Source organism: Morone saxatilis, unplaced genomic scaffold (genome assembly GCF_004916995.1).
Source record: "Morone saxatilis isolate NCDOM2014 unplaced genomic scaffold, NCSU_SB_2.0 Contig20, whole genome shotgun sequence".
Classification (NCBI taxonomy): domain Eukaryota; kingdom Metazoa; phylum Chordata; class Actinopteri; family Moronidae; genus Morone; species Morone saxatilis.
This window is the reverse complement of record NW_023339763.1, coordinates 15983650-16000942: the sequence shown is the minus strand read 5'-3', so window position 1 is coordinate 16000942 and position 17293 is coordinate 15983650. Positions and strand designations below refer to the sequence as shown.

The 17293-nt window shown below is 38.6% G+C and overlaps 2 protein-coding genes across 2 annotated transcripts; one reads left to right on the top strand and one right to left on the bottom strand.

The window, feature by feature from the left end:
- The first annotated feature begins 231 nt into the window (after positions 1 to 231).
- Positions 232 to 5761, top strand: LOC118331214 (mannose-P-dolichol utilization defect 1 protein-like). Its single transcript, XM_035666013.1, has 7 exons — positions 232 to 415; positions 629 to 694; positions 1769 to 1901; positions 2135 to 2220; positions 3453 to 3568; positions 3716 to 3826; positions 3926 to 5761. Exons 1-7 carry the CDS (start codon positions 325 to 327, stop codon positions 4046 to 4048), a joined length of 726 nt encoding a protein of 241 aa, XP_035521906.1. The 5' UTR covers positions 232 to 324; the 3' UTR covers positions 4049 to 5761.
- A 1338-nt stretch (positions 5762 to 7099) lies between these two features.
- slc25a35 (solute carrier family 25 member 35) lies at positions 7100 to 15311 on the bottom strand. The gene is made up of 5 exons (XM_035666788.1): positions 14828 to 15311; positions 14675 to 14740; positions 14438 to 14590; positions 12844 to 12978; positions 7100 to 11250 (listed from the first exon to the last, which is right to left on the bottom strand). The coding sequence occupies exons 1-5, from the start codon at positions 15197 to 15199 to the stop codon at positions 11080 to 11082; spliced, it is 897 nt and encodes a 298-aa protein (XP_035522681.1). The 5' UTR covers positions 15200 to 15311; the 3' UTR covers positions 7100 to 11079.
- Between the last annotated feature and the right edge of the window lie 1982 nt (positions 15312 to 17293).

Here is a 17293-nt window from a genome sequence, read left to right as displayed (position 1 = left end):
AGCAGAGCATTTTTATATATTATATAGGCTATATCTTTAAATATAGGCCTATTGAATACTTTGAACTTAGTAATGTAGTATTTACCAAATAGATAGCATATTCTTCCAACAAATAATAAAGAGGTTAGATTTGACTTTTTAGGTGACTTTTTTTATATGAAACCGTGGACTTCCGGACTACATTTATGTCAGGGCGACCCTCAGAGATAACAGTTAACTCTCCCGGCTCTGTGTCCTCTTCGGCCCCTGTAGTGAATATTGGGGGGACCTTTGGACCGGTCCCCCTGTTGCCAGAGGAGCGCTCCTGGCTACAGCTGAGCCACGATGGCCACGTCTCCCGTGAAAGAGTTCCTGGTTTCCTATTTAATGCCAGAAAAATGTTATGAGGAGATTTTCGTGAAGTTCCACATGCACGGTGAGACTCGTCGTCGTAAAGAATCGGGGAAAAATGAGTCAAATGTTGCGGAAAATCCAGATGTTTGCGAGGTGGGGGCTTCGGGGTGTTTCGCCTCTCCTACTTCTAGTTGAACGTTATGTGTACCATCTGGGCTATTCCTTCCACTACTCGTTTATAAAATCATGTTTTAATGCTCCGATTGTTTTTAATATTTGTCATTTATTGCCCCAGTGCCTTGCCTAAAGTTTTTACTGAACAAAACTTTCGGATTTTGGATCTTACTGGACACTTTCCTAGGTAAGACTTCTCTGGTTTAATCACGTGACAGCAGCAGCAGCAGAGCATCACTAACAAACACGACTAACAGCAGAGGGTTAGATAATAGTTCTTCCTCTGACATGCTCATATTCAGATCCTTACTAGTACTAGTATCTCATGTGAAAATACTTCAAAAGTCCTGCATTCAATGTCTTAAAAGTAGTAAAACTATGTATTAAAGTATACATTATCAGCAACACATTGTGAGGTAAAATGCTCCCTGTCAGTGTTTACTATTATAAATTATGTTTTTGGATTAATATTACTGCTGCATTAATGTGTATGTTGCATTTTACTGCTGTAGATGTGAGGAGCTAATATCACTATTTTATAGGTCTACTGTTGGGTAGTTTAATCTACAGCATTGCATCATAGTCTAAAAACATAAGAGAGTCCTGTGAGAAGCACACACGTGTGAAAGAAAAAAAACAGCTCGGTTTTTAGCTCCGTGACCATGCATTTTCTCAGAAAACATTCGAATTCAAAATCACCAAATTTGGAGATAAGTGGTTGTCACTGGACAGGAAGAATCTGAAAAGTAACTAGTAGCTAAAGACTAATGTAGTACAACGTTTGTGTCTGAAATGTAGAGTAAGTATAAAGTTCACTGCTCACAGGTGAGATTAAACGACCTACTCATATCATTTCACTCTACCTCCTCACACTATCATTATTGATTAGATATCTGTACAACACAATGATCCCAATGATCAAATTAGGATTAAAGATTCCCCTGAGAACCTTTAAGTGCTCTGGTAAACTACTATGCAATACTTGTAACAGTGTAGATAATCAAAAAGAACATCAGGCCTAGTGATGACACCACAAAACCACTTCATTAACAGTCTTTCATTAACACATTTGTGGTGAATTTTTTCACTGAACAATAAAGTAATTTTATATAGACATTTTGCCATAACTGCAATGTCTCATTCATTATAGTTTACATATTGCTAGGTAACACCACCAAACCCACTAACTACAGGTTGGCTGTCTTCATTGATGTTGCACCTCGTCTGCATTGTGACCTCCGTGTCTGTTGTCCCCCCGCAGCTCAGCCTCCTCAGCTGTTGAAGATACTGTGGAGAAGAAGTGCAGCGGGCCTAAATCTGACCTCCGCCCTCCTGCAGCTTTATGCCTTATCATGTCCTGTGGTGTACGCTGTGGCCAACAACTTTCCACTCTTGTACGTATGTAACAACAATAAGTTGGTTTCTTTGTCAGTCTCTGCTGATTCAAACCTCCCATTATATCCCATTGTTTTGAGAGGTAGAAACTGTTGACAGTTGAAGTAAACTAAATGCTGTCATTTCTAAAACTCTTTTAAAAAATTCTTCAATCACTTATTTGCAGCTGGCAGTTTGTTTCAGTCTTCATAGATGTGTTCCTTACATGTGTTGTATGTGAACTGCTCTACAGTGCCTGGGGTGAGAGGCTCTTCACATTGGCCCAGACAGCAGCCATTGTCTTCCTCATCCTGCATTATCGTGGCGATACCCTCACAGGTTAGCACACATAGATGCACATTTTTCTAAATTCAAATTCAAAATAGTGTCTAAACATATGTTCAGGATAAGTCTGGAATTATTCTGTACTTGTCTTATTGTCATCAAATCCCATTAAAAGACAAAATGAAACTATGTATTAGTTTCTGTCTGTGGCTCTCAGGCTCATGTCCATTCATTTCTACTGAGTAGAATATATAGTTTCATTTTTACAAAAGGCTCAGTCATTTCCTAAAACAGCACCATGACAGTGTGTGTGAGACTGACAATCAATCTTCATTATTATATTAAGAGCCATACAAATAAATTACACACTATAGGCTATCTCTAGCCAAACCAAAGGAAAAACCCTTTCATGTTTTATATGTTGAGGGTGGATTCAGCTAACAATATATAAATACAGCAATATTTATTGCTTTTTGGCTTTATAAGTGAGCTCTTGATACCTGCCATGTTTGCATTGCTTTCATCAAACCGCTTGCTCTCACAAATCTTTCCTCACACTGATCTATCAAGATATTTTTGTGCATGCCACTACTGTATTTAATTTAGAAAGCATTAAGTATTGAAAACGATTATTACGAAATATGTGTAGACAAAGCTTAAACAGGCTCTTCAAATTAAAAGGCTTTACAAAGCATAATAACTGTGAAGTAATAAAATGAAAATGAACTTTTTGCACAGCAGTGAACCTTTGTGAGACATTTTAAGGAATTAATCAGCTGGATCGAATATTACAGAAGCTTCAAACTTTACATACACCAGCCAAATACATCTGAGTATAAATGATCACTTCTGCATACTCTCAAGACTCAACTTGGCCCAGAATATCCTGTAGGCGATGGAAAAAGCACTAATGTGGACAATTCAGAGGTGACCGAAAAAACTTGTGTGTGGTCCCACTGTCTGTTAATATAAAGACTTGACAGTGTTTTGAGGTGATTTACTCGATCCTGTTTCATGTCAGTCAGTGCTTTCCTGGAGCGCCACCTTGTGGTGTTACCACTCGACTCATGAACCTTTTCGACCTTTTGTTGGAAGGGCAGTTACAACACTTCTCTTATACACACACATTGACAATTAACTTTTAACAGGTTGAAATGGGTGTTTGAATAGTTAATTTTAACATTTGTCAGAGATCATAAGTTTGAACATTTTTTGTAACAAATATTTTCGTGTTTCTTGTGTGTTTCTACCATCTTATATCATCCTGTTTTTTGTTGATGTGGCAGGGCTGCTGGTCCTCATGGCTTACAGTGGCGTAATGTTCCTTCTGGGCTCTTATGCAGCTGTAGCAGTCGTCTCATGGATGCAGGCCTCCAGCTTGACAGCTTTAATTGCAAGCAAGGTAGTAACTCAGCGGCTTATGTTGTCTGTATAACTCAACTTATGAACTGTTCTATGATTAATAAGACCTGTGAACTGTGACATTATTGTGCACAGGGCATATTTATCAGAGGAGAGTGAATGTATTTGCTGCTTTTGTTTTTTCCAGGGTCTCCAGGCTGGAACTAACTACTGTAATGGCCACACAGGCCAGTTGTCCACTCTGTCTGTGTTACTATCGTGGGGAGGGTCTCTGGGTGTTCTCTTTGTGTCTCTACAGGTATTACACACATAAACACAGCTTCACAACTTCATATTCATCACTACTCCGATCTGTTATTGTTGTCTTTACTAACATGCCTTGAACTTTGTCTTGTAGGAGACGGGAAGCTCATTTGCTACTCTGTCACACATTCTGTCAGCCTGTCTCAGCTGTGTCCTCCTGGTCCAGGTCCTCTGCTACAGGAGCAGCACCGCCACCACTAAAAAGAAGAGCGAGTAGATGGTGGAGGACTGTGACAAATGAACACTCACATTATTTGCAAATCCTTCTGGTCATTCAAGAAATGTTTTGCACTAAACTAGCAGAAAATGTTTACATGGTCTTCTTGTACAAATACGCCTGTGTGCTACAGTCTTAACAAGTCGTGCTGTGTTTTTGTGTAAATTTGAACCCTCAATGTCATGCTTTTCATAATTTTCTACATTTTGGTTTTCATTTCTGCAGTTAGTTTCCTGTAATTTTAAGGGAGGGAATAAAAAAGGTTTTGTCACCCTCTAGTGAGTCAAATAGGAATGACTTTACTCTCAGAGGTGACACAGCTTTCAATGGGCCTTTTTTTTTTTTACAGAAGACAATGAAGAAGCGTCACAGTAGGAAAAGCACAGGTGTAAACAATACAGTTAACGGTGGCTGAATTCCATTTAGCTGCTTTTGTTTCAGGGTTGCTGTGCATGCTGGTTCACTGTCACACACTCACTTGAATACAACAGAGTCATCGTCACACCTGTGCTTTTCCTAGTAGGACAAGTCAAAATGTCTGCTGTAAAAAAAAGACTGGTGGCATCTGAAGGTGACTGTCAAAATAAAACAGTCAGTTCTTGAGTGTATTCAAAGTCTCTCCGTAGCTCTATTGACGGTTAGTCAAGCCATTTTTTTGGGTTTACTAAAATTGAAGAAGTGAAAGCTTTTCATCTCAAGTACACATCATCCAGTAAGGCGGTAAGTCACAAGAATGTCACCAGTTTGGGCAATTTCTAAAGCACATACAGGGTTTTGAACTGGGGAAGGAGTGAGTCACATGAGTAAACACAAGCGTTGGTCAGATTAGGTCATTTCACAGATCTGTTCCTCCTGTGGTTGAAGGAACATCCCTTTGATAATGCTTTCATTTCCTGTTAGACTGGGAAAATGTTCACGTTGGCCCCATCATGTTAATTCCAGTTGGACTAATTTTGTGGTAGCCTCTAGTTTTTTTTTTTTTTTTTGGCATTACATAATATGATGAAATATTTATCTTATAACCCTTTTAAAAATATATGTAGAAAAAAAGTCACTGTTTAGTGAACTTTAGTCTTTATTTTCTCTTTATTAACTCAGTGCCCAGGTTTCTATGCCCCTTTTTTAACATTTTTTATCCAGCTTTACCGAGCATGACTGCAAAATGTCCAGTACTGGTACAGCCTGTAGTGTACCTGTGGTGTTGACTACTTTGCAGCTCACTGAAGCAGCAGGAAGTTGTTTTGCTTGAGGTTTTTTTTTTTAGGGATGACTGTTAGTAATTTCTCTGCTCAGTTTTTTCCTGCCGGACTGATGGATTGAACTTGAAGTCACAATAAGGTAAATTAGTTGAAAGATTCATGAAAGAGTACTATGGTAGCTCCAGTAAATCATGTTAAAGATGATGATTATATTATATAATTGTTTACATGCATATAGAATGTGGAATATACCGTAACCTGCTCATATTTTGAGAGTACCAATTTTGGGTGTCAGCACCTTTTCACTGACGCCACCGTGAACAGTATGTCCAGTGTTGCTCAGTAACACTCCAGACATTTGCAGGAGCTCTGCCAAGACACACTGAACGAAGTGCCTGTGCCAGCACATGAGCGCCAATGACATATTAAACTTGTTTTTGCTAGTTACTTGTTTGTTTCCATCCAACTGAACACAGAAAAACTACTGATTGAATGAAGTGAGTGAATTATTGTCTCTTGACATTCAGTAATAAAAATAACAATAAAGGTGGTGTATTTGTAAGTAAAAGCATACAGAGTTATCAGAGCTGTCACCTTCAGTCACCTTTATGACAGAAACGGCATAAAGCACAGTCAAACATTATCTGTGTGTACATAAAATCTTGAACACCTACATTTCCTTTTTTTTAGTGGTTAATTAATGGAGCACATAGACAGGTTTTACAAAAAAACCTGTTTAAAGTATTGGTTAATTATAGTTTGTCTTTTAATACTTACATTTTTAGCCATGCTAATAGCGTGGCTCTAGGGATACACAGCTAATGACATTCCCATCAGCCTCAGCACTTTGTCTTTAGTGCTGATTATCCAATATAATACTATTACTACTACTATCTTGCTAAACTGAAGTGGTGAACATGATAACATTAGCATTTAACTTAAAGCACAGCATGGCTGTAGACTCTTGTCAACATTTTTCTTTTCACAATGGTTTTGGTATGTAAACATGTCCATGCCCAATTCCTTAAAATTAAAGGACCCAACATGGCATAGTTTGAGAAATGGTTTAAGGTTATTTACTGCTAACACTGAGAATTACAACAATGTCGCAACTGCAGGATATAGGCGATATACCTTCAATGTTTGAAGATAATAGTAATGTGACAATTTATATCTGACGTCTTTCACTGTACTGCTTTTTACTCTTCATAATGTCAGAACCATTTTTAGAACCTTTTCCATAATCATTTTGCATGCTAAACACAAAAGTTATCCGGGGTCACTTGCTAAATGCTTTAGAAACAGAGTGCTGCACTTTCTGTTCTCGAATAATTAAATCATCTGGTGGGGAAATTCATCAATTGGTCAATTCTGAACGAAATTGTGAGGTTCTTGTAAACTTGAGGAAATGAACCTCAAACCACAACCTCAGCTGTGTAAAGTCAATACCTAATCAAATAGTGCAAGGCATTGGTACTAGCGGTTGAGTATAATATATTTGAAAATCAGGGTTCCTACACATTCTTAAACAACAAATTCAAGGATGTTTTAAAGACTTTCCATTCCCTCATTCCTTCAAATTGAAGCACCTTCAAGGTTATTTACTGTTACAACACTGAGAATTACAACAATGAAAAACTGCAGAAACATGGCGGTTCAACATGCCAGTCCTTATTTTCAGGTGGTTATACACTAATGAAAACATACCAATGAATATTAGATTACATTTCTGCCAATAGACTTTCAATGACCCATGTGTATTTATGTCTATTTTCAAAAACTTTCAAGGCTCTCAAGGACCCGTGGGAACCATCAATCCAGTCCATCTGAAACAATGTAACACCACAACGTATGATAATAAAAAGACTGATATTTTATTTTCTCTTCAAGTCCATTGCACAGAAAAATTGGCTGCCCATAACAGGAAGTGCAGTTTGTAACATTCATGAAACATTGCCAAGCTGCTGCATGTAACATTCATTAATATCTCAACTCTATAACACCTGTCATCAGCTTTCATGATACACAAATCATCAGAGACCTTATATTGCAACCTTCTGCAAATGATTTATTTCCAAACAAAAAACTAATTAAACTACATATAGCATTATTAAATGTATCTGACATCATCATCAGTACCTTTTCCAACTTTTTTTTTTTTTTTTTTTTACAATTTTAGAATTTTTTATCGTGCTCCTAAAGTTAAGTAGCCAGTAACTTCTTAGTTTGTAGTCACTGTAGACTGCTCATAACACAATGACACAACAAACTGGCTTTATTATAATGGCATGGCTCATGTAGTGGACGGCAATGCATACCATGTTAAAATCTGATTGAAGGATCATTCTATAAAGTAATTGTTCACACAGTTTGGTTTCTGGTTTCTGGCTTGGTTTTGTTTTAAGGAGTCATCGTGCAGATTAGTTGGATATTTTTGGTGTCTGAGACATCAAATGGCACAAGGTTTGTCTGACAGTAATCATCTCTGGTCAGATGTGAAACCCTAATTATGATAATTGTCAGTGTATAATACATATCGCTATGGATTATTTTGACCAATCAAGATAAATCAAGAAAACGTTCATTAAACAGACTTAAAGGAACAGTGTGTAGGATTTAGTGGTATGTAGATGTGTAGTTGCAGATCGCAACTCCGTCACTTCAGCCTCTTCTTCCACGTGCAAAGGAGAATGCATGGGAAACGCAAAAGCACCTATCTAGAGCCAGTGTTTGGTTTGTCCCTTCTGGGCTAATGTAGAACGATGTGGTTCAACATGCAGCCTCTATGAAAAGCAACGAGGTATCTGTTGATAAAAATGACTCAATCTAAGTTAACAAAACAATAAATTAACGATTCCTCTATTAGGTAGTACATAGGTAGGTAGATTACCTCTGAATATTATATTCAATTCCTGCCAGTAGATCCTCCTAAATGTTACACACTGGGCCGTTAAGAATACTACATAATAAACCACATACATTGTTTATAGTACAAATGAGCGTCATTACAGAGAAGACAGAAGAAGAAAGTTGCTTCACACGTATAAAAATGGCAATGGCAATATAAGAAGACCAACTTCAGCTTCATAATACAAAATAAACTCAAGTAACATTTGTCTCTTGTGTTGTATTAGGTAAGTTAAGAGGACAAATAAGTGGTCTTAAAGCTACAGTACAGTTCTTACATGTGTCATGACAGACACTTTGAGCTCTAGTGTTGACAGCTGTTCAGTATTTATTGAATCACTAATAATAATGTATTAATAAACTCTTGACACTTCAGAATATTGTGCACTTTATGAAGAAAGCACCAAATCTGGCTCACAGGACGAATTCTGTATCACTTTAGACTTAAAACTGTTACCAACAGCATCCATTTCGCGGTAATGGCACTGTTGGGCTAACCTGTACAGTCTACTGCACACTGGTCCACTTATCATAACGACACTGAGCTGTTGGAGTCAGTGGACTTACATGTAATATATGCTCACAATGACCTGCACATTGCATTATGCTGTCAAGCATGGTGTTAATGCTAACTTTTCTGCCCCCAAACCAAACCCAAAGAAGAAAAGTGAATAACCTGCTGGATGCCATATACATCACTACTTAAATACTTCATTTCATTAACTAAGTAAGTATTTGACAAAAAGCTCTTCTGTCTTAAACTGAAGTACTTTTTAAAGGCCAAAAAAAACCACACTGAAATATGATGAGTTAAAGTGTGTGTAAATAAATAAAATATTTGTGAATGTTGGCACAGTTGTCATATATAGTTAAAATAGTTATGTCACTACAGCTACAATATTAATACAGTATTAATTTGATACAATGATTTTAATATAAATCAAGCATAGAAAAGTAACACACAAAAAAACTTATAACTTAAACGTATTATTATATAATAATTGTACTACTTGATTAAAGCTCCAAACCTCACTTCAGTAACTATTTTATTTCTATTTTATTCTGGATGGATGATTAAGGCACACCATTTGGTCACTCGCTTTTCGTATCACAATGTTATTTTAGCAGCTAAGATTAAAAAAAGTTTTTGTTGACTCTTAACTGAATCTTTTGGCAATGTTGAAAGATGATCTGGCAACACCGAAAAGTGATCTTTGTAAGGTCAGGATGGTCTCAATATTCTAAAGGTCACAATTATTCAAGGATTTAATTAATTATTAATACATTTGTAGGACAGGAAGCACATTACACAACAGTGTTTAGAAACGCAAATGATGAATCATACAACTTCGTAATCACAGAGGCGAGAGGAAACAGTGAATATGAAGCCATGTAGCACACAGACAATGATACGTGAACTTAAAGTCAAACCAATTTAGTTTTTTTTTTTAACTTAAAATAGTTTTAATTGTTCATTCAGTTGTAATATATAATAAAAACAGAAATGTTTGCAGTAATAAGTTAACCACCAGTCACACAAAAGAGATGTTTAGCTCAGGCAATAGTGACATCTATATGACGTTAGTTATATATATATATATATATACACACACACATTAGTGTATTCAGTAACAATTTGGACAATGAAGAGCACTAAACTGTGTTTGTACATGTCAGTACGCAGGTCTCTGGTTCAAAAGTTACAAACTATAGATGTCATCAGTGAAACTGTATAAACGGGTACGTGTTGCTATTTCTAATGGCTCATTTTGCTGACTATCACAACTCCATCAAAGTGTATATGGCAATCATTTCTTAATATTGTATTCACTTTCACGTCCCCTTTTAGCAGTTTTACTAGACAAGCTGCATGAGATCTAAACCATGCCCTAAGTTCAGAATTTCCTTTCTCTGTTGTGGACACTAAAAATGAAACCTTTGAAGGATTCTCAGCTTTAACAGATTTTGTCCTTCATGAACGGAAGTCTTTTTCCAAGAGCTGCCTTGAACTCCTTTACAATACATTACATTTTCCCTTTTTTCCATTTAAGATTAGAAAACTCATCTTAATCCACAACCAGGTTTGTTCTCACTGGCTCACCAGTGGATCAGCAGGTTCTCTTTGATTCAACAACACTTACAGGAAAATCTGCTTTCTGTTTCTATATTATACTTCTGCCAATACAAGGAAGGTCATTTGCATGACTGGCACATTTTCATCAGTTCTGATACCTGAGATGACTAAACAGCAGCGTTTACTTTTATCTTTATTTCGACAAGTAATCATACAGTATGCTTCCCATTGAGTTCACAGTTTATACTATTATTTGTGTAACAGCTAAGGAAAGATGAAATTGGCTGTACCAGATCATCTCAGAAAGAAGACGCTGTTCTTGTTTCATCTGGCCCCTAATACAAAGTAAATGCAAGTAATTGTCTGAAGTGGTGTATTTAACAGCTGCCTGGTCAGTTGGCACAATCGTTTTTTTTTCTCAAACTGTGGCCTGTTTTGATGCTTTCTCCAGAAGGTGTGAGTTGTGTGCTGTGCTGATTCTTTTATATCTTTTGGAATGGCATAACTGAAGAGTTTAAGAGCTATGTTATCATATATCATATATCATATATCATATCTCTGCACATATGGCACCAAGACAAATCCAAGTGCATATCTGTCGGATGCTCAGTTCCTGACAACAGTTGTGAGATTCCCCCCTTCTTCCTGATGCATTTTGACTGTACTAATGTGTTTTCTTATTGGAGTGTAAAACATTAACCTTTGCTCTCTCTCCTTCCTATAAAAAAAGGAAAGCATCTCCTGGTTTTTCTCTGCCCTCACAATAATACACTCATTAAATGAGGACTCATTTAACCTGTGCACTCAGAGCTTAATGAGTTACCCATTTTCCAAATTCCTTGTCCCTGGTGTTATCTGAACTGCTGGTACAGTTTGCGCAGTTCATCCCAGAAGAACAAAGACAGAATGGTGTGTGGACCGAGACGGAAATAAGAAGCTCCCAAGCCTTTGTAGAGTCCCATCAAGCCCTCCTTCCTCAGCGTCTTAGAAAAGCAGTCCGCAAATCCTTTATAAAGCTGTCCCTAAAAAATGAAAAAAATAAAATAAAAAGGTCAGCCTGGATCTGATCAGCTGAATGTCCCAGCTGGATGGGATGAGTGTTAGAGCTCCCCTTAGTCATCAGTCACTACTTATAATCCCTAAAAGAGTACTTCACCCATTTAGTATTGCACATGTATAACAATTTCATCAAACTGATGCAGCAGAACCAGAGACTTCATCTTCTTTTTTTTTATTCCACATATTCTTCTTCCTTGTCAAAATCTGGCACCTACATTACCCACAATGCAACTCAGCTGACTTTCAACTGTCCCAGACTTAACAACCATGTCTTAAATTGGAGTTGTGGTTTTCACACATACATAATAATGTATTTAATAACTTTGTTTCACTAACTTGCATAACTTCACTGTCTCACTCTGGTCTGCCATGGAAGACTGAAGTTCTGCTAATTGTTCCCTGCATTTATATCTATATAATGAATTGAAATCACCCTACTGGCTACAATTTGTTTTCATTATGTTTGTAGTCACTGTTTCTTGTTTTTTTAACAGTTTGATCAATAAATGCAAACCTGTTTCTGATTGGTATACGGCAATGGAAATTACATACACTGTGAACATTATTATCATTTTAAAAAATCTACAAAGAAACGGAGGTGATCAAACAAACTATTTAAATCTTTACAAGTTCAAACTAACTATTTACATATAAGCTATATGAACATCCTAATCCAGAGATCCGGAGAGAAAGAGTGAGAGAGAAGGTCAAACACGCTACACCTACTGCGTGCCTAAACACAGACCAAGAGGAGAGGGACAAACCCCCTGTGCTATTGGCAGAAAAGCCTGGACTGTGATTACTCTTAGCAGCATGCACTAGAATGAATAACAATATAATGTTTGTTTGTATTTCTAGCCTTTTCCCTGGTGGTCTGAATAAGTCTTTAAACTATCACTAGTCGCTTTTTAGAAATAAAGTCGCTAAGAGGGTTTGAAAGGTTGCTAAATCTAGCGAGAAAGTTGCCAAGTTGGCAACACTGCTCTGCCACTGGAGCAACAAAAGGCCCCCCAAGACCTGTAAACAAAATTTGATCAGTGCAATCCCCCTTTATGATTTATGTTCTGGTTCTGTGGTTACACGTGGTAATGGCAAGTGGATTTTAACTATCCAGGTTAGAGTTTTGTATGTATTTTGTGTATCAACCACTGAGGGTGGCAAAGACACCATGAAAGAGAATTGTGAATTTGTTTATAGCGCAGCCAAACAAACTGTGGACTTAGAGAATGTTTTAATAAATGCAGTCGCCAATGTCATCTGACACGGTAACGCTGAACTCATGATCGAATGTTGTCTACTGCATTATGAGAAGTGAGCTCACTATGCACATGTATCATTTAGACCGTGAGACCCTTGTGCATTGGTACTAAATTACCATGCACAGGATTGGCGGACCCCGCCAGTTACGATGAGGACTATAATACAAACAAGCTATTTCAGCCTGCAAGTACATTGAATAGCAATTACTGAAACATGCTAGGTATACACAGTATGAAAAATGGGGTTTGATATCATACAAATCTAAACAAGTGTAACATATTGGTCTCCCTCCTCACCTTGCCCAAATGATCCACAGGCTGGTTGTAGAGCCGTGTGCTCACTACATCAAAAGGTGTCATAGCAAGCACCACCACCACACTGCTGATCATGCCGGCAGTCAAGGCCACCAACCAGCTGTCCTTTGGGAACACCTTGAGAAAAAAGGAAATAATGTTGTTGAACAGGATGAAAGAGAGAATGCACTTAAGGAGCGGTAAGGCTTAAGCTGCAGAAGGACAAAGCGAGAAATTACAGGATGTAGCGCACTCTTCGCACCAGTGCAGTGACATATCATTATCACACATATCATCATCAGGGAACCACCATGAGTGCAGGCACTTCTATTTTTAACTGGTCTTGACCTCCTGTGAGCAGTGAAACAGAAGAATGGTGCTATTATTAGTGCTATGTTACACACTCTCTCTCTCTACAGTAGCTACAGTCAAACCAGTTTTCTGTGCAAACTTGCCATTTTACAACACCAACGGATATAACTGACAGCTTTATTATGCCCAGAGGAGTTAATTTGCATCAAGCCTTATGAGCCTGGTCATACAACAATAAAACAATAAAAAAATAAAACAGACAACACAGCAGCATCTAAACTTTTTATCCTCTTTGAAGGTCTTTTACTTGTAAGTGATGTGAACCACTTGTTTACTGAACATTGTGGAACAGCACTAATGTTAATATTAAAATCAAAGACGTCTACAGAGTAATGCAGCGGCTTATGTAAGAGGCAGTGGGAGTGTTGCTTGGGGCCCTGGGACGTGTGGACAGACCCACCTCCACCCTTACTGACCCACCAACCAATTAAAACAGCTAAAAGGACATTTGGGGGAAGTACAAGTAGAGAGAGTACAAGAAAACTACACACAAGAATGTCAGGATTCCTATCTGAACATTTCGCAGACTGGTCGATTGAAAACAGCAATGTTCAATAATCATTACGGTTCTGGCATTTAGAATGAAAGACCTTCTTTAACTAGAGCTAGGTCAGCAGCAAGTAAACTGGTGCACTAGTTGTGTAAGCTTCATGGTTCAGCCAGAGGGGCCAATGAAAGGTGTCGAATTTCTATTCCAGCAGAGCACAATGCCTGACGCTTTGTGAGTGTCACAATGACTGGTTTTGTACCCTGTACACAGCTACTGACTACAAATTATCTCTTCTCAAGTGAGTTTAGGGCTGACAACTAATAATTACTCTCATTATCAATGAATCTGCTGATTATTTTCTCTTTAGTCTAGAATCTAGACCAATCAAAACTCTAGATAATATCAGCAGATAGTGAAAAATGCCCATCACGGGAACCCAGAGGCCAATGTGTCACAGCCCTGAGCCCATGTTTACTATCATATAAGACAAAGAAAAGCAGCAAATCTCTTTTAGTAGCTTCACTAATCATAGAAGCTCCATGTGACTTATGCCAGACCTCCCCCAAAACAGTCATGTTTATACTTGTGTGTTTATACAGTGCGGCCATACAGAAGACGTGCACACATGGTGGAAAATAAAACAACCCCTCCAGTCGGCCTGTTCCCATCCATCACCCGTGAACTGATGATCAAACCTCAGCGAGCACACAGTGGGGTGCGGGAAAACATGCTAACCTCAAGGTCAAGCACAAGCTCCTTGGAGGAGGAGAAGGTGGAAAGTTGTGCGGCTGACCCCACGCTGACTCTGGGTACAGCAGCACTGGATCCCCTCCACAGTCCCAGAATGCCATGCTCCCTGTAGATGGCTGCCAGAGCGTGGATCATCCCCTGGGAGGAAGAGGAGGAACACTGAGGAAACTGTGTATTCCTGCCACTTCCATTTAACAGCATCACTTTAGGTTAATATGTTACCTGGTGTTTATACTGATGTCCAACTGCTATAGAGGAGGTGGACTGACTCTGGAGATGGGTCTTAACCTGTCAACGGAGACAATTAGTGACAGCTCACCTTCAAATGTCACAGCTGATAGAGTAAAGTCGTTCAAGCCCACTCAGACTACTCACCAAGTACACGGGACTGCCCATCACAGCACCCACCACTCCAGCCACAGCCCCTGCTAACGTGGTTTTGGCCGCGCTGACCCTTCCGTTCGTGTGGATGTATCCGGAGGACTCAATGATGGCGTACGAGCCGAGCCGGACTCCATTCATAAAGAACTGATAAACCAGCCCGGGCGCCAGTCCTTTCTGTAAGCCGGCCAGTCCGTCCACCTTACCGATGGTGTAAAAAGCGTGGAACACGTTGCGATAGTAAACCTGGTAGCTGCCCCGGCTCTGGAGCTCTCCCTGAAGCTGCATTCGGGTTTTGACGACCTCCAGCGGGTTGGTGAACAGACAGGCTCCGCACGCAGCAGCTCCGCTCAGCACGAAGTCCATCGCGACCGTCCGCCGGGGGGACAGATGTGGAGTTCAGGCCTGCTGCCGGTCCGACCTGTCCTTCACGGCAGAGGATTTCTGTTCAGCGGCGTTTCCCCTCCCACACACACACACACACTTCCCCAGTGTACCACAGTGAGGTACTTCAGAGCGCGGACATAGGAGCACTTCACGACCTCCTCGTAAACTCGTAATTCCGACAAACGTAATTGGTAAACGTGACTTTAGTTAATCGCTACAAATTGTGGTGAGCTATAATTACATGTAATGCGGAAATAGTTCACAATATTTACGACAAATGTGTTCCTAAAGGGTAACATGCTCATTGAATTTCAGTAACCTGTTATTAATTGACAAAACTGCGTTTATGATTATGAAAATAGTGTCAGAAAAAACGTACATTAAAATATAAATAGAATCACTCACACGTAGTTTTGGCGTATAATCTAACCGTCACCTAAACATCTCATCTTGGAGATGGGTACCACAGCGTGCGTATACGTACCACAGCGTGCTTATACGCATAGACATATACGTACCACAGCTCGGCGTGCGTCCGTACGTACGTTCGGCGCTCGTCCTGTCAGCCAATGAAAATGGCTCTTTATCCTGGGGTTTTGTATATTGTATTGTAACTGGTCACATTTGATCCTTTTGAGCTTCTCAGTGATTGAGTACATTGATAGGTGTGTAATACAGGGTTGCAGTTTCAACACTAATAACAATAATAACATTATTTTTATTATTTTTTATTATTTTTATTATTTTTATTACTATTATTACTTTAATAAATTAACAAATACCAAATATATGTAACACGCAAAGACAAATTAGTCACCACATTTTCAGAGCTGCCTGGTTGACTGTTGCACAATCCAGATGCAAAAATAAGATCATTATCAACCTTTACATGAAATGGCTCTCCTCTACAAGCAGAACATTTCTAGATGAGTATATGATGTACAAATAAGTTTCAAATGATTCTTCTGATTAGTAGGTGGCTAATATAAGCAGAGACTCAAATCTGAAAAAATAAATTCATCTTCATGTACCCGATTAATCCAAGCCAGCTGTATTCATATCTAAATATAAATAACTTTGATTGTTGTGTATAGACTGAAGTGGTTTAGCTTGCCAGTGCAGCCTTTACTAAAACAGTTATTAAGCATTTCAGTTAATGGGCCCTTAAAAATTACAAATTACAAAATTGAGGTCAAACGTCAACTCACAGCAGATAAAGTGAAGTGAGTTTAAGAAAATAGTGGGTCAGCGCAACAGCACCTTCACTCTCAATTAGAGATTTTTTTCTGAGCGAGAACAGTGACTTCCAATCCCATTTCTGTTTCATGTGAAGAGCACTTACAGCGCAGCTGCCTGTGGATCACAGACAGTTTGACAATTCCAGTGTGTGTGCAAAGGTAATGGGATTTCTACTTTACACTAAATTAATTAAACAGGAAAAGCTTATCAACTTGCCCTACAATCAAGTCAGCGACGTGCCATTAACTAGTCAAGCCTTTAGAGCATAATAAAATCGTAGTAGTGCAATAGCAGAAGGATGAGTGTAAACCCAGACAATGTTTGATGTTTTTCCAGGTGATTAAAGGTGTAATGACACTATTTCTGAGCACCAGACTAAACTCCTTGTGTGGGTGGGTGGGTTTGTTCTCCGTCACTGAGCTGGATTATGCTTGAACACAAAATCTGTTTCACCTCTAACCTCTTTAAATAGGATTTGTGCTCAGGGTGTTTTGGGCTTAAACAGGCCAAAATAGGACTACATTTTATGTTTTGGTTCAAATGTTTCTTCTATTGTGCCACCTTTTTGTTTTGTCCTGTCCTACTTTAGTTCCATCTGTTTTTACCAAACAATGTGACTTCCTTTGCAGAAAATATCATAAAGAAATCCTGTCAGGCCAAAACATCCAGCTTTATGTTGCTTACTATAACAACTGCACAAAGTTTAAACCCTTAAAGTTAATTGAATTGAAGCTTTTTAATATCAAATACAGAATAAATGTATTATTATAATACCAAAACTGAAGCACTTATAACACTGAACACATACTGACTTTAAATCAAGTCATGTTTTCT